This window comes from Bombina bombina, chromosome 6 (genome assembly GCF_027579735.1).
Source record: "Bombina bombina isolate aBomBom1 chromosome 6, aBomBom1.pri, whole genome shotgun sequence".
NCBI classification, from domain to species: domain Eukaryota; kingdom Metazoa; phylum Chordata; class Amphibia; order Anura; family Bombinatoridae; genus Bombina; species Bombina bombina.
The window spans coordinates 378,598,547-378,622,193 of record NC_069504.1 but is presented as its reverse complement, the minus strand read 5'-3'; the positions used below and the strand labels follow the sequence as shown (position 1 = coordinate 378,622,193).

Here is a 23,647-nt window from a genome sequence, read left to right as displayed (position 1 = left end):
TTTAAATGTAATAAAACTTAATCGGAAGTGTAAAGTAATATAAAATACAAAACGAAAAGTGTAAATGTAGCAGAACTTTCATGTCATGCAGTGCTATATTGCACTGGGTGTGTCTCTCCTTCACATACAGAAATGCAGGGAGCACCCTCTTGTAGAAGTATAGCAAAATCTGCCTTTTAAGAATTTCATTAGGGATTTCACAGTGCTGGTGGATCATTTTAGATCATCTCACCTGAGCGGAGAGCTATAGATCATCAAGCCTTGAGTGATGGATGCAGCTGCTCTACTCTGTATACTCTAGTATTGTGCAATGAGGTGGGTGGTACATCTATTGATTGGCTGTACTACTCACATTGTGACAAATTTAGTGTCCCTTTAATCTAAGCAATTCATTCAGTTTAATTTAACATCAGCTGGTTATCTAAAGAATGCATCAAAACAGCTGCTATTTAGGGACAGTTCACCCAAAAACTTTCTCCCCTTTAAATTATTCCCAATGATCCTTTTTACCTGCTAGAGTGTATTAAATTGGTTGCAAGTAGCTCCTTTACTCATATTTCAGCATTTGAAATAGCTGATTTAGCTTGTGGTTTCCCAACCTATACTGAAAGTTTTGATACTGGCTTATACGCTATTGACAAGCCTAAGTAAACACCGCCAGCAGAAGAGATTACACCCTCAGTGGGGGGCATGATAGTTAAGTAATAAAATTATAATTTTCCATTGTCCTCTCTATGTATTGAGCTTTAGTTTTCCAGACAAATATAAGAAAAGGAAGCAAGTTTGTGTACACAAAGTGATAACATAATGATATATGATATTACCTGAAACTCAACCCATTGTAATAGGCTGTGGTTTCAAAGCACAAATAAACCTGAAAATGCAATTTCTCAAATATTTTATACTCTGCAGTTGGTATAACAAGTCATTTAAAATACATTTATGGAAAAAAAAAATTACAGTGTACTGTCCCTTTTAAGCCTTAGATTCCAGTCTGCTATAAATTCTTTTTGAATGGGTGTACCCTACATAATATGCTGTTTTCAAATGTAATGTTACTTCAGTCCTTAAAAGGACAGTCTACACCCGTTTTAACATTAGCCTATACCTTAGATCGTGTTCAGATTTTCCTAGCTCACCCCCTCTACGCTAATGAGTCTGCTTTACAAACAGAGATCTCCGAAATCCAAACTTTGATTCGAGTCGTTAAAAATGGCTGACAAACTCCACCCATTCCCTTATCCTCCTACCTTGAACTCCCCTTCTCTTTGGATCTCATACTCATTCACTTTCAACCACCTACGTCATTAACGTGTAAACACACATGCTCCTATATAAACAGAAGTGATGTAGAGGAAGTCCATTTTTTCATTGGTGATCTAATTTTGATTGGAGCTTTTCAAGGGAGAGAGTCTATGATGAAGTTAATAGGCGGAGCTGGTCTGTCATTTATAACGATTATAATCAGAGTTTGGATTAGGAATAACTCTGTTTGTGAAGCAGACTGGTTACGGTAGAGGGGGTGAGTTAGAACAATCAGAACTTTTATCTAACGTTAATATGGGTGTAGACTGTACCTTTAACTACACCTGTTTTATAGAGGCTTCTTGTAAAACTGACATTGAGGCCTCTTAGAAAAAAAAATTACAACATATTCCATGACCTTTTTAATAAATCTAGTTCAACCCATTTACCTATTGCTAATCCATGTTATGGCTAAACAAATGGTGTAATGCTAGCCATTTATCATCATAAACTGCACATTATTAATTTGTTTAGAAAAGCTTCAGTCAGTTAGGTTTCCAGATAGTTAACAAGTATCAGTACCTGAAAGTGATTTTAAATTAGTTCATGTTTTCATTGCACAACCTTGAATATGAGCGACAGAAATTACTTTCTGATGCCCTTAGTCATACCTGATATATGGAGACTTTGTAAATAGAAATATACTCACTGAGGCTTTGTTATCATTAACAGGTTCTGTGATTCCCACACCAGCTTTTTGGGGATTTGCCTCCTGTAATGTGGACAAGTTCACTAGGGAATAGTTGTAAAAATAATCCATATATCCTTTTTCCTGGAGTGCGGCATTCACTTTAAGGGACATGAAACCCAACATTTTTTTCCATTATTCAGATACGTCTAGATTACAAGTGTTGCGTAACTCCAGCGCAATTGCGGTATGGTTTTTCTTTAGGCTCCCGCAATTGTTTTTTATTTAATTCCATAAGTACTAGTGAGGCTAGCGAGGCTGAAAACGCTTGCGGGAGCCTAAAAAAAAAACATACCGCACTTGCGTTGCAGTTAGCACAACACTTGTAATCTCAGTGATAGAGCGTACAATTTAAAATAACTTTCCAATTTACATCTATTATACATTTTGCTTCATTCTTGTGGTATAGTTTATTGAAGGATCGGGAATACACTACTGGGAGCTACCTGAACACATTGGTAAGCCAATGACAGGAGGCATATATGTGCAACCTTGCCAACCACCAATAAGCAGCTAGCTCCCAGCTACTGAGCCTGTCTAGGTATGCTTTTCAACAAAGAATACTAAAAGAAGAAATAAAATTAGATAATATAAGTAAATTGGAAAGTTGTTTAAAATTACATGCTTTATTTGTGTCATATAGATAACATTGTGCTAATGAACGTGAAGTCAGCACTGATTGGCTAAAATGCATGTCTGTCAAAAGAACTGAAATAAGGAGGCAGTCTGCAGAGGCTTTGGTACAAGGTAATCACAGAGGTAAAACGTGTATTATTATAACTGTGTTGGTTATGCAAAACTGGGGAATGGTTAATTAAGGTATTATCTATCTTTTAAAACAATACAAATTCTGATGTAGACTGTCCCTTTAATCAAATATTACCAGTTTATTCTGTGGCCCCTCATGTCACAGAAAAAATGGGAGAAAATCCAATCCAAGGAGAAAATCTTGCGAGGAAAAAGAAAAAAATGTTTCTTTACTGAAGTATACAAAAGGATTAAATAGTAGTACACTGGGTACCTAACTTCCTGAGAAATTACAACCTGGTTTTACGATGACTATATAAACATGACTTTTAGACCACTTAGGAACACTTCCCCAATGTATTAGAAAACATACTGCACAAAAGGGGACATAAAAACCTGAAATTGTTCTTTCATTTTTCATATACACCTAGATTACAAGTTTTGCGCCATAGAGGGTGTGAAACGAGTAGTAGTGATGTGGGAGGCCAGAGGTTTAGGGGTTAATATCTTTATTACAGTGTGGGCGATGTTGGGGTGCGGGGAATAGGGGTTAATAACTTTAGTATAGTGGCGACGATGTCGGGGTGCGGCGGAATAGGGGTTATTAAATTTTATTAGTGGCGGCGATGTTGGGAGCAGCAGATTAGGGGTTAATAACTTTAAAATAGTGTTTGCGATTTGGGAGGGCCTCGGTTTAGGGGTTAATAGGTAGTTTATGGCTGTGAGTTTACTTTGTAACAGTTTAGTTATGATTTTTGTGTAACAGTTTTGTTGCGTAAAACTCATAACTACTGCTCTCAGATTGCGAAATGGATCGTGTCGGTATAGGCTGCAATGCAAGCTTTTTAGCCTCACCGCAAAACTTGTAATGACAGCTCTATGGAAATCCCATGCAAAAACTAATTTTCTTGAGTTCGGGACTGACGTTGTTTTACAGGCTAACATGCTTGCGGTATAGCTATACCGACAAGACTCGTAATGGCTGCGTTGCTGTTTTAATGCTGAATTGGCCATCTTTTGAGCTTTAAAACACGAACGCAAAACTCGTAATCTAGGTGATAGAGAATATGTTTTAAAAAAAAATCTAATTGCCTTCTATTAGCAAATTTGCTACGTTCTCATGTTATTCTTGAAGAGATACCTAGGTAGGTAACGTGGACATGTCTGAAGCACTACATGACAGGAAATAGTACTGCATCTAGTGCTCCTGCTTACGTATAACATTGTTGCAAAACTGCTGCTATATAGTGCTGCAGTGCTTACCTTCCTGCTTTTCAACAAAGGATAACAAGAAAACAAAGACAATTTGATAATAGTTTTAAATTGGAAAGTTGTTTAAAATTGTATGCTCTTTCAGAATCATGAAAGAAACAATTTTGGTTTTTATGTCCCTTTAAAGACCTTTTACCTCTTCAAAAATCCATTTTGACCAGTTTTTATCAGGTTCTACAAAATACTAATTTTGAAAGTGTCAGGAGCAGTCATCTTAAAATGTTTTCTTGTCAGTTCTTGCAGTTACAGTCTTGACAGGTACAATCACTACCTAGTAATATTCATAGCAATTTGTATATAAATAAGCAAATTAGTTGTTTGCTAGAACAAACATTTCATGTACACAAGCCAGATTGCCATAAATGTAATTTCAGTTTTGGTAGATGTGATCTGAGATAGAAAATCCAATTGTGCTCTGAGATAGTTAAGCTGATTTACTAGTTATTGTAATCTGTTATTCAACCTCATGTTTTATATGAACACCCAGGTATCAATCAAGATATCACGTGGCTTATGTCAACATGGTGTATTTTTTCACCTATTATATACATTAGATTTAGAGTAATAAAATTAAATGGATCCAGAAAATGTGTTTATTTCTCTAGCACTAATATATCCATACCTATGAGGCCTCTCATTTAGATGTCACATAGACTAAAAATAAATAAATATATGTTTGCTTAACATGTAATTATTTATTGTATTATAATACCTCTGGCTAGGAGTTTAGAATTATTATTATTATCAGGTGTTTATAAAGCGCCAGCAGATTACGCAGCGCTATACAAGTAATAATAAAACATTAGAAGGATGCATTACATACACAAACAAGCAAGTACAGTATTGGGGTACATTACAGTTGTAGGTGCAATAAATGAGTTATACAAAAGGAGAGGAATGCCCTGCCCTTGAGCACAATCAGTAGTAGTTCACTTTAAATACAAAGTGGCCTACAGGTAGAGAGGCTCTCAAGCTTACAATCCAAAGGAGAGGGAATGGACACAGAAGGCAAGGAGAAGGGAAATATGTCTGATATAAGGCAGGGTAAACTGAGAGTGAGTAGTGATGTAAGCAAACAATAAGAAAAAGTGGGTGGTGAGTGGGCAAATGAGGATTGGAAAAGAGTAACACGATGTGGTTAAGTGTCAGTACAGAGGCTGTGAGAATGAAGTAGTGTTTCTATCCTGGATTATTAGTGACAGCTGCACCTAATTGCTGTTAGGAGGTGTGTATATATTAAGGTTAACACCAGGGAGGGTGGTGGAGGGAGGATTGGAGGGCTAGTGCTTCCAGAGCAGGGTAAGTTCTGTAGTTAGAGGTGCAGCTTTTCAAATGGTTTACAGAGCAGGGTAAGTTGTGTAGTTAGAGGTGCAGTTGTAAGATGAGATGTAGTTTTTGCAGTCAAGTGTAAAGGGGTAGACATTATTTATGCCGGGACAAGGATGTCCATTTTTGGGACCAGAAAAGTTTGTAGGAATTCCAAGAATCTCCTTAGGTTCCCCCAGCTGTCTCTTTGTGTTTTTAGTTGATCCCAGTTTTATTTTATGAAACTGGGAGATAAATAAGGGGAAAAGGAACAGTGGGAATGAAGTCTCAAACAGTATTCATCCCGATGAAAGCCAGATGGTTGAGAACTCTACACTGTATACATATGCATCAAATCTATGCTTAGCAATGTTATTTGTGATGTTGGATTTTGTGTATATGCTTGTGGATATTCATTTCTCCTTAATTTTCTTTAAAATATTACAACTTTAGGGACAATGATTTTTTATCAGTGCATCAGCTGTTGATGCTGCCCTAGTAAGTATGGTTCACCGCCAGGTATTTTCAAAAGAATGAAAATCACACCAAGGTTACAAACTACTTGAATAAAATATTTTAGCTACTATATTTAAATTGTATGCAACAGAAACATTAATCCCATGTCCTTCAGATGTACTTTCTTCTGTTTCAATATGTGGTGTTTTATAGTAATGATGGAGCCTGAATTTAAAAGGTTCACTTGCCTATTTGGAGTACTCAGGCGTCATTGAAAAAATTAACTGAACTGCATTTTCAATCAAAAGGCATTCAGTAAGGACCATTATGTTAACACCATGAACCTGACACAATTACCATCTTCGTAAATGGTCTAATTCAAGGATTCAGTAGGAAAAGAACATTGTTTACTTTTAGTTAGTTTGCGGGTGGTTATATGAGTTATTATACTTGAATTGTATGGAGCTGGCTATAGAGAGAAAAAAAGCAAAGCACTGTGGGGCTTTGGCACTGCAAGAGTTTGCTGAACGCTCTAGGCATTGTTAGAAAGCTGCATCCGTTCCAGCTTCATGTCGGCAGCTAAGAATTTCTCAATACATTATAAACTTGGCAAGTTCCTCTTGTCTCAGACACCATATATGGATTTGTGTCTGAATGGTTTACTATGTTTATTTCTTATACACACTCAACCATACTGATCCTATTGGAATTTATCAGTACGAAGATTTACAAAACCGATGGTATATTGTGCCTAATCCACAGGCAATGGATTGGAAAGGTCATAATAAGGTATTTTAGAGTTTCTTTTCTTGCAAAACATTACCCATGTGGCCATTAAGATTTAGTGGAGCTGTGCATGTATTTGGACTGAAGTTGGGGTCCCAGCTACAAGTAACGTGTATTGCTTGCAATTGTGATGATTTTTCCACCTTAAAAAAATGTAAAAACAAACTAAAATCTCTATTGTGAAAATTGATGGTGGATATTTTCATCTGGTACAATGTACCCTTCCTTAACAGACCTGCTGTATGATGGTTTACATAGTAGAGGTCCTAGCTTTGAACTCAAGCCAGTACAGGAGTTTTCCATTTCAGATGGCAAGATACTTTTAAAAGAACTTAAGGTATGAGAGTAGTTAGAGTTAAATAATCATATATATTTTATTGTTGGCATCCAGTTCAGTGAGACCTAAACTTGAAATATATCTTAACAGTTTTTAACCAGTATAAGGCTAGATTACGAGTGGAGCGCAAATGTTTGCGCAAGCGATAGAGATAGTTTGCGCACAGGTTAAATTGGGCTTGTTTTACAATTTGAAAGTAAACAATATCGTTTTAACGCAATTCAAGTTAACGCTATTGGTTAGCTCTTACTCAGAGCTGTGGTTAACTGTTTGCGAAACAAAAAGTCTCACAAAACACACCAAAAATACATTACAAAGTAAAGTTGCACTCATAATAACACCACCTAATAAAAATTTAAATTTTAGAAAAGTGCTCAGGTATAAGAAAAAAAGGCAGGCTTTAGCATTGAGATCTCTTCATGTTGGGTTAGCGTCCTTGAGAACATGAGTTTGGGTTAGCGCGCGAGTAGGTTGTGTTCCACATTTTTTACTTCATTGACTTCTAGGGGAATACGTTATTGTGTGTGCGATATTCTAATTGCGCTAGAAGTAAGCGTGTCGGGGTAGTTCGAGCAGCATAACTTTTTACTTTCAACTTTTAATAAAAGCGTAAACAAGCACGCTAAAAGTTTACTTTGAGCGCAATTGGCGCTCTAGCAAAAGAGCTAAATAGCGCTCCTCTCTTACGGCTAGTTTACGAGTTTTGAGTTATAAGCTGTGCGTTGCTAACTTGCACGTTATTGTCACCGCTCACTTTCCTACAGCGCTGGTATTACAGGTTTTTACAAACCCGGCGTTAAAAGGCAAGAAGTGAGCGTAGAGCAAAATTGTTCTCCATACCGCACTCCAATACCAGCACTGCTTAAAGGGACACTGTACCCAAATTTTTTCTTTCGAGATTCAGATAGAGCATGACATTTTAAGCAACTTTCTAATGTACTCCTATTATCAATTTTTCTTCATTCTCTTGGTATCTTTATTTGAAATGCAAGAATGTAAGTTTAGATGCCGGCCCATTTTTGGTGAACAACCTAGGTTGCCTTGCAGATTGGTGGATAAATTCATCCACCAATCAAAAACTGCTGTCCAGAGTTCTGAACCCCCAAAAAAGTCTAGATGCCTTCTTTTTCAAATAAAGATAGCAAGAGAATGAAGAAAAATTGATAATAGGAGTAAATTAGAAAGTTGCTTAAAATTGCTTGCTCTATCTAAATCACGAAAGAAAAAAATTGGGTTCAGTGTCCCTTTAAGTCAGCGGTGAGCTGGTTGTACGTGCTCGTGCACGGTTTCCCCATAGACATCAATGGGGAGAGCCGGCTAAAAAAAAAGCCTAACACCTGCAATAAAGCAGCTTAAAGCTCCGTAACGCAGCCTCATTGATTCCTATGGGGAAACTAAATTTATGTTTACACCTAACATAAACCCCAAGTCTAAACACCAATAATCTTACACTTATTAACTCCTAATCTGCTGCTCCGGACATCACCGCCACTATAATAAACATATTAACCCCTAATCTGACGCCCCTAACATCGCCGCCACCTACCTTCATTTATTAACCCCTAATCTGCTGCCCCCAACATCGCCGCCACTATACTAAATTTATTAACCCCTAAACCTAAGCCTAACCCTAACACCCCCTAACTTAAATATAATTAAAATAAATCTAAATAAAACTTACTATTAATAACTAAATAATTCCTATTTAAAACTAAATACTTACCTATAAAATAAACCCTAAGCTAGCTACAATATAACTAATAGTTACATTGTATCTAGTTTAGGGTTTGTTTTTATTTTACAGGCAAGTTTGTATTTATTTTAACTAGGTAGAATAGTTACTAAATAGTTATTAACTATTTACTAACTACCTAGCTAAAATAAATACAAATTGACCTGTAAAATAAAACCTAACCTGTCTTACACTAACACCTAACCTAACCATACAATTAAATAAATTCCCTAAATTATATGCAATTAACTGCATTCAATACAATTAGCTAAATTACAACAACAAAAACACTAAATTACAGAAAATAAAAAAACAAATTACAAGATGTTTAAACTAATTACACCTAATCTAATAGCTCTATCAAAATAAAAAAGCCCCCCAAAATAAAAAAAATCCTAGCCTAAACTACCAATAGCCCTTAAAAGGGCCTTTTGCGGGGCATTGCCCAAAAGAAATCATCTTTTACCTGTCAAAAAATACAACCACCCCAACAGTAAAACCCACCACCCACACAACCAACCCCCCAAAAGCCTAACTAAAAAAACCTAAGCTCCCCATAGCCCTGAAAATGGCATTTAGCTCTATTACAGCCCAAACCCCTAATCTAAAAATAAAACCAAACCAATACACCCTTAAAAAACCCTAACACTAACCCCCGAAGATCCACACAGTTTTGAAGACCCGACATCCTTCCTCAACGAAGCCGGGAGAAGTCTTCATCCAAGTGGAAAAAAGTCCTCAACGAAGCCGTGAGAAGTCTTCATCCAAGCCGGCAGGAGTGGTCCTCCAGACGGGCAGAAGTCTTCACCCAGATGGCATCTTCTATCTTCATTCTTCCGACGCGGAACAGCTCCATCTTCAAGACATCCAGCGTGGAGCATCCTCTTTAATTGACAGCTTCTACAATGAAGGTTCCTTTAAATGACATCATCCAAGATGGCGTCCCTTAGATTCCGATTGGCTGAAAGAATACTATCAGCCAATCGGAATTAAGGTTGATCCAATCAGCTAATAGGATTGAGCTGATTGGAACAGCCAATAGAATGCGAGCTCAATCCTATTGGCTGATTGGATCAGCCAATAGGATTTTTTCAGAATTCTATCAGCCAATCGGAATCTAAGGGACGTCATCTTGAATGACGTCACTTAAAGAGAAATTCATTCTGGAAGAAGACTTCGTTGGAAGAGGATGCTCCGCGCCTGATGTCTTGAAGATGGACCCGCTCCGCGCCGTCTGGATGAAGACTTCTACCCGTCTGGAGGACCACTTCTCCCGGCTTGGATGAAGACTTCTCCCGGCTTCGTTGAGGACTTCTTGCCGCTTCAATGAGGACTTCTCCCGGCTTCGTTGAGGATGGATGTCCGGTCTTCAAAACTGTAAGTGGATCTTCAGGGGTAGTTGTTGTTTTTTTTTAAGGGTTTATTGGGTGGGTTTTATTTTTAGGTTAGGGTTTGGGCTGCAATAGAGCTAAATGCCCTTTTAAGGGCAATTCCCATACAAATGCCCTTTTCAGGGCAATGGGGAGCTTAGTTTTTTTTTAGTTAGGGTTTTATTTGGGGGGTTGGTTGTGTGGGTGGTGGGTTTTACTGTTGGGGGAGGTGTTTGTATTTTTTTTCAGGTAAAAGAGCTGATTACTTTGGGGCAATGCCCCGCAAAAGGCCCTTATAAGGGCTATTCGTAGTTTAGTGTAGGCTAGGGTTTTTTTATAATTTTGGGGGGGGCTTTTTTATTTTGATAGGGCTATTAGATTATGTGTAATTAGTTTAAAGATCTGTTAATTTGTTTTTTATTTTCTGTAATTTAGTGTTTGTTTTTTTTTGTAATTTAGCTAATTGTAATGAATTTAGTTAATTGTATTTAATTTAGGGAATTTATTTAATTGTAGAGTTAGATTAGGTGTTAGTGTAAAACAGGTTAGGTTTTATTTTACAGGTCAATTTGTAATTATTTTATCTAGGTAGTTAGTAAATAGTTAATAACTATTTAGTAACTATTCTACCTAGTTAAAATTAATACAAACTTGCCTGTAAAATAAAAATAAACCCTAAGCTAGATACAATGTAACTATTAGTTATATTGTAGCTAGCTTAGGGTTTATTTTATAGGTAAGTATTTAGTTTTAAATAGGAATAATTTAGGTAATTATAGTTATTTTCTTTAGATTTATTTAAATTAAATTTGTTAGGGGGTGTAAGGGTTTGGGTTAGACTTAGATTTAGGGGTTAATACATTTAATATAGTGGCGGCGACGTTGGGGACGGCAGATTAGGGGTTAATAAGTATAATGTAGGTGTTGGCGATGTTAGGGACGGCAGATTAGGGGTTAATAATATTTAACTAGTGTTCGCGATGCGGGAGTGCGGCAGTTTAGGGGTTAATATATTTATTATAGTGGCGGCGATGTCCGGAGCGGCAGATTAGGGGTTAATATTTTTATATTAGTGTTTGCAATGCGGGTGGGCCTCGGTTTAGGTGTTAATAGGTAGTTTATGGGTGTAAGTGTACTTTTTAGCACTTTAGTTATGAGTTTTATGCTACAGCGTTGTAGTGTAAAACTCATAACTACTGACTTTAGAATGCGTTACTAATCTTGACGGGATAGGCTGTACCGCTCACTTTTTGGCCTCCCAGGACAAGCTTGTAATACCGGCGCTATGGAAGTCCCATTGAAAATGGACTATATGCAAATTGCATAAGTTGATTTGCAGTAAGGCCAAAAAAGTGTGCAGTGCCCCTAAATCTGCAAGACTCGTAATAACAGCGGTAGTAAAAAAGCAGCATTATGAGCCTTAACGCTGCTTTTTTACTCATAACGCAAGACTCGTAATCTAGCCGTTAATTTGGCACTTAATTAGCAAGGGTTGGATGTCATGCTTTGTACTTGCTTTACAACTGTGATACTGATATTGGTGACTTTAATGCACTACGGGTCAGTCACATTTCCAGAATGAAATAACTATTAATATTTATCTTTCCATGTGCAATATACAGTGTTATTTCTTTACCTACTAAATTTGTATCAACATTAAAATTATAAATATCGTCAACATAATGGGGCCAATTTATTAAATGTCTGTCCAGCATGATCTGATCAGCGGATCATGTCCGACAGACATCACTGCATGCCGACAGCATACACTGTCAGCATTTAGCATTGCACAAGCAGTTCTGGTTAACTGCTTGTGCAATGCCGCTCCCTGCAGATTGGCCACTAGCAGGGGGTGTCAATTAGCCCGATCGTATCTTATCGGGTTGATTGCTGTCCGCTGCTTAGAGGCGGTGGCCAGTTAAGGAGCAGTGGTCTTAAGATGGATGCTTAACTGTGGTTTCCGGCGAGCCTGAAGGCTCGTGCGGAAACAGGGGGATCAGGGGCCATTTGGCCCTTAATAATTTGGCCCCAATGAATGAAAATATATTTGTCTATTAGGCATAGATTTTTTTTTTTAGATTAGAAGCACACAAAAAAAATGTCTAATTTTATAAACCCATAACTGACCTTTATTATTAAATATATTTTCAAGGCAAAAAAATTGCATTTGATATAACTTTAGCTTATTGTTTTTTTCTGGGCAAACCATAATTTTGGAAAAGCGTACAGAATCTCTTTTCATGTTAATGCGAAGGGATTTACTAATTACAGTATCTTTAAATTTCACAATATATTTTTCAGCACATTTATATTTTAAAGGGACATTAATGTCAAAATGAAAATTAAATAGATTGTATAGAGCATGACATTTTAAACAACTTTAAGGCTCTATCTAAATCATGAATGTTTAATTTTGACTTTACTGTCCTTTTAACTGAATTCTTTTATGCTGATTAAAGGAACATGAAACCCAAATATTTTCTTTTATAAATCAGATAGAGCTTGCGATTTTAAACAACTTCCCAATGTATTTCTATCATCTAATGTGTTTTGTTTTTTTGGTATTCTTTCTTGAAAATCAGATCTAGATAGGCTCAGGAGCTGCTGATTGGTGGCTGCACATAAATGACTCATGTTATTGGCTTACCAATGTGCATTGCTGTTTCATCAACAAAGGATAACAAGAGAATAAAGCAAATTAGATAATAGTAGTAAACTGGAAAGTTGTTTAAAAGTATATGCTCTATCTGAATAAAGAAAGAGAAACATTTTGGGGTTTGTCTCCCTTTAAGCTACCTTTTATTGGTGTTGTCTTTTGTTTTACCACTATGTAATTCCTATAATTATGTAGTATGTTACGTTGTTTCTAGGGGCAACAAAGGACATGGGGAAGATGCTAGGTGGTGAAGAAGAAAAAGATCCAGATGCCCAGAAAAAGGAGGAGGAGCGACAGGAAGCTCTACGCCAGCAAGAGGAGGAGCGCAAAGCCAAGCACGCCAGGATGGAGGCAGAACGAGAAAAAGTCAGACAACAAATACGAGACAAGGTGCTACTATTTATTATTAACATGGCTCATGCATTATAGAACACATTTTCTCCAAAATTCATTAATAAAGGCTTTGGAGGATATTATTTTTTTTTTATTTTTTTTATTTTACTTTATCATTATTTGAGGAGAGGTGTTAAGAGTAAAACGCTAGCATTAGTCTTGTGCAGACTTCAGACAATTAGATATTTAACAAATGTTATTATTAAAGATCTTTTTATCTTTACACATGACAAAAATCATACCTTATCCATATCATTGGTTTTAGCAATTCACATTTATCTTATTACACACAACTGAGATCTATCACATCCTAAAGAATTTAATATGGGAAAAAGAGAGACAAAATGCAGTATATAAAGCTGATTTTCATACTAAGTGTGTCTGTGTGTGTGTATGTATATATATATGTATATATGTATATATATATATATATATATATATATATATATATATATACACAATGGCACCACCCATAATTAGAATGATATGGATGGAATGTATTTATGGCCATATTACTAGTGGAGTACTAACTGTTACTGGTGAATTATTAGGGGACTCTTGCAGGTGTAATGCAGTTAAGTAGCTGAAAACATGTAAAATCATTGTTATGCAATATTTATATTATGGGGCAGATTTATCATATGTATGGCGGACATGATCCACTATAGCGAATCATGTCCGCCAGACATCAATAAATACGCTGTCGGCATTTATCATTGCAGAAGCATCATTGTGCAATACTGCCCCCTGCAGATTTGTGGCCAATTGGCCACTAGCAGGGGGTGTCAATCAACCCAATCGTATGTGATCGGGCGGATTGATGTCCACAGCCTCAGAGGTGGCGGACAAGTTAAGGAGCAGCGGTCTTAAGACCACTGCTTCTTAACTCCTGTAAGACACAGGTACATTCGGCCCTTAATAAATCGGCCCCTAAGTATTCATTTATTTGCTGTAAATATTTCACATTCCAATATTCTTCGCAAATATGTTCTTTGTATTTTTAAATAGATATTCCTATATACGTATATCTGTATATATCTATACCTATACATAATCATCTATATTTATAGGTATAGATATATATTTTACCAAAAAACATCAGATATATGTAGAAATATGTATTTCAAGTTGGGATAGCGCACTTGAGAAAATACAATCAGGTTTGTGTACGTGTAGGGTGTTAGGCTTTTTCCACTTTTTTGCTCCATTGAAGTCTATGGGGAACACATTAACGCAATTGTGATATTGTAAGTTTGGTTTTTGCACGCGTCGGAATATCGCACAAGCAAAAACTTTTTACTTTCAACTTGTAATACACGCGGTACAATTTTCTTTTTTAACACATTCCAATGTACTTCTATTATTAAGTCTACCTCTTTCTGTTCTTATACTTTGGTAACTCTTAGCTCCTTTCCGTGAGCACCTATTTAGATCAGGAGCATGCACATTTCTTGAGAACTTTAAGGCAGCAAAGTTGGCAGCAATTTATATAACAATGTTGTGTGTATATATAATACTCAATATATAGACATGCTCCTACGCCTACATGCGTAGGTAATGGAAATAAGCTAATTTTAAACAAAGTATACCAAATGAAAGACATAAAGTTCAGAATAGAATACAATGGGTTTTTTTGTGACCCGCAAACTCTGTATGAATCATGAAACTTTTATTCTGACTTGTATGTCCCTTTAAAGATAGTATTCAACTTGGTCTATTAGTAAATAATAATGTGGTAAAAGCAATGCTGTTAAAGCTTTATTATCCAAATAATCATAAAAACAGGCCAGTTTGAATGGCACACTGTGAATGTTAGGATTAAAAAGATCGAAAGCATTTGTGTTTCCTTAGCAGAACGTTCCAGTGGCTGAGTGAACCAGTGGCTGAGTGAAATATCATGTTCTTCTGACACTTTCTATAAACACAGTAAAAAAAATCCAATGCCATATAGCAAAGCTTACATTACTGATATTGACACCTCGCTCACACTATGGCAGATATTACAGGTTGTTTGTTTTATCACTTAGCATTAATGTATTCCCACTGGTTACTGTACATATAGCAGAATAAAGAATTCCCTAGGTGTGAGCTTGCTTAGTATATTGCTCTAGTCTAGATATTTATTATGATACTTCATTTTGAAATGCCTCTACCTGTCTGGAAGCTAGAAGCTGTTTCCAGAACTGAGGCCACTGGAAAGTCAGCTGAAGAATAATAGTTTGGTTTGATTTTACTACAGGTCCTTTTAATCCTTTACAGATTTATTTTCTTACCTTTGCTGGTAAAATATATATATATATATATATATATATATATATATATATATATATATATATATATATATATATATATATATATATATATATATATATATATATTGAATGAAGAATGGATTTTTGCTCAGATTCATAAAGACTAGTTTGAAAAATCAGATGTTTACCCAGGTCTATGAGGTCCCTTGCAGAATTCATAAAGAATAAAGCCCCACTGAAAAATGATAAGCTTAGTTGGTGTTATTTACTGTGTTTCTGGAGTAGTTGGTAATAATACAAAGCTGCAATCCTTTCTATTTAAAGTATATCTTCTTGTGCTGGCAAGAAGCTGGATCAAAGCGTTCCCTAGACATGTTCACAGGTCAGAGTAAAATGCAAAAAAAAAACAATAGTTCTGTATAAGGAAAAGTCACAATTTATTGTCACCATTTCAAAGCTGACTCAAATAAAGATTTTAAATCAAACATGTTACTGTGTATGAAATTGTAGGCATTGCACTTGGTAGGCAGTCAGAAAGAGAGTGAGATGGATCCATTTAAAGGGGGGAAGGGTGTAATATCTCTTTGCATCTATTTAAGCTCATTACTCCTTTAATTATTTTGAAGACTCGTCACAAATGAAAGATAAACACATTTGTTTTTCTCATTGAAAACTAAAAGGAGCTGTTGATAACATAACTAACGAAGACCATCTGTCCATCCTTTTTCAAATATTAAAATATCTTCAGGTTTCTCTCATTTATGACTGTTATACATTTTTTTCATTCCTGCGCCAATGATGACTTTATATTGCTGAATAAGCATAATTGTGTGTCAATGCAAGCTAAAATTTGTATATACTGAATCAAGCTTCAGTTGATTGTCCATGCTGTGAAAAAAAATGGTCATTGTTCCAAGGGAACTACCCTTTCCTTTAGCCTTAGGTGATCACACTTGCTATTTATTTTGTACAAGAAAGTGGTTCTGGCAATTGCTGAAACATAGTTTAAAATGTCACATGTTAAATGTTTTTACCCTTCTTTAGAATTCATGTAATGTCCTACCCTTTTTGAGAACTTTTACTTAAATATCCACTATACATTTAAGATGGGGTCTTATCAAATATTTATATACTGGTAAAATTATTTCTCCTTCCTTGTGTTTATGTTAACTGGGAACTGTGGAAAAATTTAATTGGAATGTTTAAGTAATCTCTCCATAAAGGCATCAAACCTATCAAGTCAACTTTATTTATTTCCCATTTTCAATGACCAATTTATAGTTAATAAGATTACAATTTCTCACTACACCATATTCTTTACTGTAGCACTAGTAGAAGTGATTTAGTACCACAAAACTACAAATACTCAATGTCGATTGACAACATATATAAGCACAGACTATTTTATTGTTGTTTCTGGTAGAATTGATCTACTCTACTGGAGCATATACATCATTGCTTCTTTGTTGACTGAGGGGGTGGGGCAGAATCAATAAATCATGAATTCCTAAATCTCTCTGTTACTTTGTCTCCCGACAGTGAAAAGGGACAAAATCAATGGTCCATGGACCCTTCTGTTATTTTTTTCTTGCCATTTTGTAGAAAGTGACCTTGAAAATTGCAGCATCTCCTCCTCAGTTTCTCTCCAATCCCAGAACAGATTACTGTGCAGCCAATTTGTCAAAGTTAGAAGGGAAGTTAAACTATATAGTTTACACTGTTTCACCTATTCTTTGTAGGAAAACTCCAATTAAACTGGCATCTGGAAAAAGTGAATGTAGGATGACATTGTGCACACCGAGCTAGAGGGAGGGAAATTATATTTAAAAATTCATTTTAAATGGCTTAGATATAAAAAGGCTTTTGGTGCTTTTTCTAATTTAGCAGTGGGAAAATGTAGAGTAGAGATTACAGAAAAAATGCAAAAATTAATAAATAAACAAAGTACCGGAGAAGCTAAAATTAGTTGTATGGTTTAGCACGGACTAGCAGTAAACATAGATGGCCAGATTACAAGTGGAGCTCCTGCTTAAGCATTAATTGCTCTAAAAGTAGGCTTTTTGCTCTCCTTAGGTTGAGCTCAATATATGAGTTGAAAGGAAACTGTTTTAGCTAACCCAAAGACTGCAAAAAGCTGAACTTAGAATATTGTGTGCTTGTTCACGTATTCCCCCATAGAAGTCAATGGAGAAAAAAAAGTGGGGAAAAAGCTTAACACCCCACTCTTGCGTAAACCTGATTGCCTATTCCCATGTGCGTTAACTAGACATGAAAATATGAATATTTCACATTCTAATGTTCTTCACATAGAAAAATATGTTATTTTTATTCATAAATACATATATATATATATATATATATATATATATATATATATACATGATTATATATATGTATAAATATACAGATACATATATCGGAATATCTACTGTATTTATAAATACTTAGAACATATGCTGCTATGTGCAGAACATTGGGATGTGAAATATTTATAGTAAATACGTAGTTAAAACCTTTATTAAATATGAATACTGCATAAATATGATTTTACATGTTTTCATCTACTTAAAGGCACAGTAAAGTCATAATTAGGCATTCATGATTTAGACTGAACATACTTTTTTAAACAACTTTCCAATGTACTACTATTATTTAATTTGCATCCTTCTCTTGTTATCCTTTGCTGAAAGGTTTATCAAGGAAAGCTCAAGAGCTGCAAAAAACCTAGGTTCTAGCTACTGATTGGTGGCTGCATATATACACGATTGTCATTGGCTCACCCATGTGTTCAGTTCGAAAACCAGTAGTCCATTGCTGCCCCTTCAACAAATGATACAAAGAGAATGAAGCAAATTTGATAATAGAAGTAAACTGGAAATTAGTTTAAAATTGTATTTTCTACCTAAATCATGAAAGAATAATTTTATGTTTCATGTCCCTTTAACTGCAAAGGGCTTAAATGCACTTCTATATCTATATATGTGTACATATGTATTTATGTGTTTATATGTGTATATATGTCTGTAAATAGATATATACACATATAAATACATATATATATATATATATATATATATATATATATATATATATATCCATCCATCTTTAGACATGTATATGTATGTATCTCAATGTTAAAGCCATTTGCCTGCCTGCAAATCTTTGAGCCTTTTTTTAAAATAATTTTTATTAGATAGTGTTATTATTGAGTGTAACTATACTTTGTAGTGTATTTCATATCTGCTTTGTGTAACTTTTTAGTTTTGTGAAACAGTTAACCAGAGCTTTAAAGTCGCGGTAATCATTCTAGCGTAAATCGTGATTGCGCTCAAGCGATCCCATTTACTTTCAACTAGTAATACCAGCGGTGAGTCCGACGAGTGCAAACACCCGCGATAAACCCCTTATCACTTGCGGGCAATGTTTAATTAGCTAATGCTTTTATTTATATTTTAATATTTGTTCATATTATTTTCCCTTACTCTCTATGATCTGAGAGTTTACCTTACACTGAATAGAAACTGTTACTTTTATTCCATTTCTCCCTTTCTGCTGATTCATGTGTTTTGTGCATATGGTTCGGTGGTGTCCTGTAAGGCAGCAAGCAATCTGTTCATTGTGTTTAGTCTTTCAATAATTTATTAACCCCCCGGAGCACAATACCTCTCTACTTATTATGTATTATACAGCAAGTGTTTAACCCTTATATTTGCATGTAAAAAAAAAAGTATCACACTATACATCTGTTCTTAACTGACTTTATTCACAGTTTACAAAAAAATTGTGCATTGTTTCTAGATTTGTTTTTACATATAAGCAAAAGCCTATGGTGACTGCATGTCATCGCACCGACATTAAATTCCAGTGAAGCGAAAATTACCTCAAGAAAAAGAAATGTATTTACATATGAATGAGAATCCATATTGTCTTCCAAATTTGACAAAATACATGATATTCCTAATATTATTTGACAGTGGCCAGATTAAATAAACTTTAATCCAAGAAACATACCTACACTTTTCATAAATAAACATGAGTTATAAAATTGTCTGTCTTTTTTGTCCCTGAAGAGGCTGGAGAGAATTCAATGCTATCAGTAGATCTCTTAATATTCAAGAACCCAGTCATATCACTCTCTATCATCTCCCTGAGGCAGCTCATTCCCTCTGCACATGTCCCAGCTAATCACAAGGTGGGCAGAAGGACACAAATATCCTGTCTGGGAGATGAAAGATAAATGCCACAATAAATTGGTCTTCTCACATTCTACCCTATCAAATAAAGAATGAGTTTGCAAAGAGACAGTTTTTTTTTTTAATTTCCTTCAGGGCTGCACTCATATGCTGGGGATATATTTTGTATCAATATTTGGGAGAGCTTAGAAGAGCTTTATGGTCCTATCTTTATATATTTTGTCAATAATGTGTGCATATATTTTAGCATTAGAAGTGTATATCTGCTATGGATCAATTTTGAGAGATCTATGGGTGAAAATATTTTATGGGCTACATTTATTAAGCTGCCTTCGCAGCTTTTTCAGCTATGTGGAGCAGATTCGCATAGGCGAGCCTGCTGACACATATTTAAAGAGTAGAAACTGCTTCTTTTTCCACTTCACCGCCTCAGAGATGGCGAGATCAACCCCCCCCCCGACACTCACTCATTCATGGTGATTGACATTCTCTTCTCTAGCGCAATTGGCAGCTCCGGAAAAGGGGACGGCATTGCACATTTTACATTGGAGACTACAGGCGGACAGGTTCACTACTTATGAATCGCCATGCCTGCAGGGATAGTAACTCTAGCCCTATGGATACTCTCCTTAGAAAGATACTAAAGAAAACGATTAACATTTCAATTTATATGAAAAATAATAATACTATTTCTATAACTACCTAGAGGGAGATTTAGGTCCCTAATGCTGTTTGGTTTTGACTTTGTTCAGAAGATTTATCAGAGAATCTTAGCGTGACTGACATTTTTAACATGCCCTATGCTTTTAATGGATAGCGCAGGTGCGCTATAATTACTTGTATTAAAAGTGGTAAATTATTTATTGCGCACATAATAGCTCTGACAAATTTACTGCGCCTGGAGACCTGAGGTAAAGTGTTAGGGCTAGAATAAAGGCATAGCAAAGCACATGTGTAACATATTAAAAAAAAAAGTATGGCTCACTCACACACACATATATATACTGTATATGAAATGTAAAATAGAGATTTTTAATTAAAATAAATGTGGTGACATTGATTTAAAGGGATATGGTATATGATAGGGTGTTGGACTGGTAAGGGCTAAATGGTGTATATGTATGTATTTGGCTCTGTATATAATTATGTGTTTGTGTGTGCACACAGATCAAGCCATTTTGTAAATAAAATGTGTTAGAGTAATTGTTCTGGGTCCTGCACAAAGCTTTAAACTGTTTTACTATGTATAATTAAACAGTTTTGTGGACCTAGATCTTGACTTTAGTGTCCTTCTTAAACACTTTTTTTTTCTTGCAGTATGGCCTAAAGAAAAAGGAAGAAAAAGAGGCAGAAGAGAAAGCAGCAATGGAACAACCATGTGAGGGCAGCTTGACTCGCCCAAAGAAAGCTATTCCAGCTGGATGTGGTGATGATGATGAGGAAGATGAGGAAAGTATTTTGGACACAGTACTCAAGTACCTCCCTGGGCCACTGCAGGATATGTTCAAAAAGTAACCACAAGCACCTACTTGGGACTTTTGCTCCAGCCAAACCCATGTTCAACTACAAGAAAAAAACAGTTAAATCCTTAACTAAGAGAAACACATAAAAGCACACATATGGATAACACAAATGAGTCTAAATAAGAAGCTGCACAAATACATAAACCTCGGCATTCATACATGAATACATACAGGCACACACATATGAACACAAATTATGCTCGTTACTGAGCTTTTTTAGACCATAATTTGCCTCACAATATGTTGCTTGGACCAATTCTGTCACTGCTGTTCAAAACTCAAGTTTCAGCAGAGAAAAAAGTTTACAGATCCAGCCCTTTTTTATGAGCTTTAAAAAAAAAAGCTCAGTATTGGGTGGGATTATAGCTGAAGAAGAGCATGGGGTAATGGCTGTGCCCTACACATATTTGCTAAATAATAAGAAATTCCAAAACTTGACTACTCAAAAGCACTGTAAATTTGTTAATGAAATCTAAGATGTATACACACAATAGCTCTAACCCTTTAAGGGTACAGTCCAGGGAGATAAAAAATAACAGACTTCAGATGATGATTTACCGCTTTGCTCTCTGAACTTTGTCAGCAGTATTCACACTGTGTGATGTTTGAGAACTTTGAATATGTTGTAAAAAACATATGGCGAAGCCCCAGTGTGTTTCCATCTGTTTTGTACTCTGTGCATTGGGGCTCTTTGTCACTTTTTTATTCGCCTTTCCGTATCTCTCCAATGCTAATGGATCCTGCAGTGAATTGCCTCCCGACTTTCTGAAATTTTTAATGTCTTATAAAAGAAAAAGGTGTTCGTTTGCATTCTTATACCCAATTAAGCAATCAAAGGTGCAATGCAAACACTGGGTGCAAACTGTGAGTCTGTTAGCAATGAAAGAGTCAAGAGGCTGGGAGCAGCCCTTTACAGGGACTCTGACATGGACCAAGAGACTTTTCTTTTAGATTTCTATGACTGTAATGCTGATTGCATGCTTAGGAAAAAATACAAGTGTTTGATGCCTTTTCTGGAAACTGCAAGCACTGTCTTAGACTTGTGACGATCACCAATATGTTAATGTTTACATTTGTGACCTAAGGAATATATTAATTGTTTGTATCAAAACATCCAGCCATCTGTATGCTACAATAAGCCCTCCCTGTTTGTCACTTCCTAGCCTGACCCTTACTGAAGATGGGCAGGTTTTTAAAGGAAATGAGATGTATTTATTTTTTCGTGACCAAACCAAAGTGCTTTGTCTCTTTATGTCTTTGTCCTTGTTTCTCTGTCTGTCTTTTTTATTTGACACCCCTCTCAGTGTAACAAGAATGTTTTTTCATGGACCAAATAGTGGATTAAGATACACGCAACACATGCTGCACTTTGCTGCATGGTAGCATATTTCAATGTTGTACACTGTCTTTACATTCAAATTAACTATTATTTTTTTTGTACTTTGTAGTAAAGAGATAGCACAGTTCTGTTGTGCATTAATAGCCAAAGCCACTGAGGGTTAATAATACTGACACATTCCAAGAATAGGAAGGGTTTGCATACAGGCATTGGTTAACAAAGATGGTAAAGTCAGTAAGTGCATAGATAAAGGGAAGAATTATGTAACCTAGACATAAAACAAAAGGCAAGCCGCACACTAGCTTGTACTTTAGCTTATCTAGGTGCAAGCAAACAGACAGGTCCCATTAAAGCAACATAGTCATAAATCAAATATTCACTGCAGTATATTTAACACCTATTGGTAGATGCCTAATTTGAAGTGCTATAGTTAAATATTAGAGAGTGCACAATAAAATCTCATTTCAGCAGGGGCTTGTAAAGGGCTGTTATATATTGACATGAAAATCTAGCATTTTTATATCAATATTTCTCTGAAATGCTGTATGTAATTTTCACACTAAATTAATATGTTAAAATAAAGTATACTGTAAAAATGAAAAGTAAAAAAAAAACCTTAAATTATATATGTTTCATTATATATTTAATTATGCTTTTTAACAGATAAAGAAAAAAGCTGGATTGCTTTGAAAAAGTCCTTACAAAAACCTATGTACAGATTATATGTATACATGTATATATGTGCGTCCAGTGTGTGTGTGTATGTGTACAATGAGATGTTATATGTTGCCACTAATATAAATGTGTATGTTCCTTCCGCTCACATTTGACTTTCTTGCATCAAATGATACATGTCTCATACATGCATGCTTCTGTCAGTAATCATACTGAAAACACAAAGCTGCCCAGGTCACATGACTGAGAATGACCAGCTGTGACTAGTCATTGAAGCCCATGTGCTTCTGTAGGAGATTAAGCCATAAAACCATTACTTGCTGTCTTGTAAAATATGTTTTGTGTTCATAAGATGAATCCATTCTGTTCTATAAATGAATTACTGAAAAAAAAATCTACCTGCACAGTGCTTGAGTGGTTCTGTGGGGAAGAAATCTGCAAGCAATCAAGATATTTACAATTTTAAAATTGTGAATGGACTATTGATATGCTGTGGCACTTTTACTTTCCGATGGAGGAACAGAAGATAATATGCACCCATTTTCTATTAAAGACAAATATAACATATATACAACTGTTAAGGCTGCTGGAGTATTCATTTCTTATTAGTATGGATGT

General features: G+C 35.6%; 1 protein-coding gene across 2 annotated transcripts in view; it reads left to right on the top strand.

Moving 5' to 3' along the window:
* The window catches only part of CPLX2 (complexin 2), a 574,901-nt gene extending 553,330 nt beyond the window's left edge, over positions 1-21,571 (top strand). For both annotated transcript variants that reach the window (XM_053717084.1, XM_053717083.1), the window contains 2 exons: positions 12,869-13,044; positions 20,810-21,571. In XM_053717084.1, coding sequence (XP_053573059.1) covers positions 12,869-13,044; positions 20,810-21,007 — 374 coding nt within the window. In that variant the 3' untranslated portion in view covers positions 21,008-21,571. The remainder of the gene's footprint in view (positions 1-12,868; positions 13,045-20,809) is intronic.
* The last annotated feature ends 2,076 nt before the right edge of the window (positions 21,572-23,647 follow it).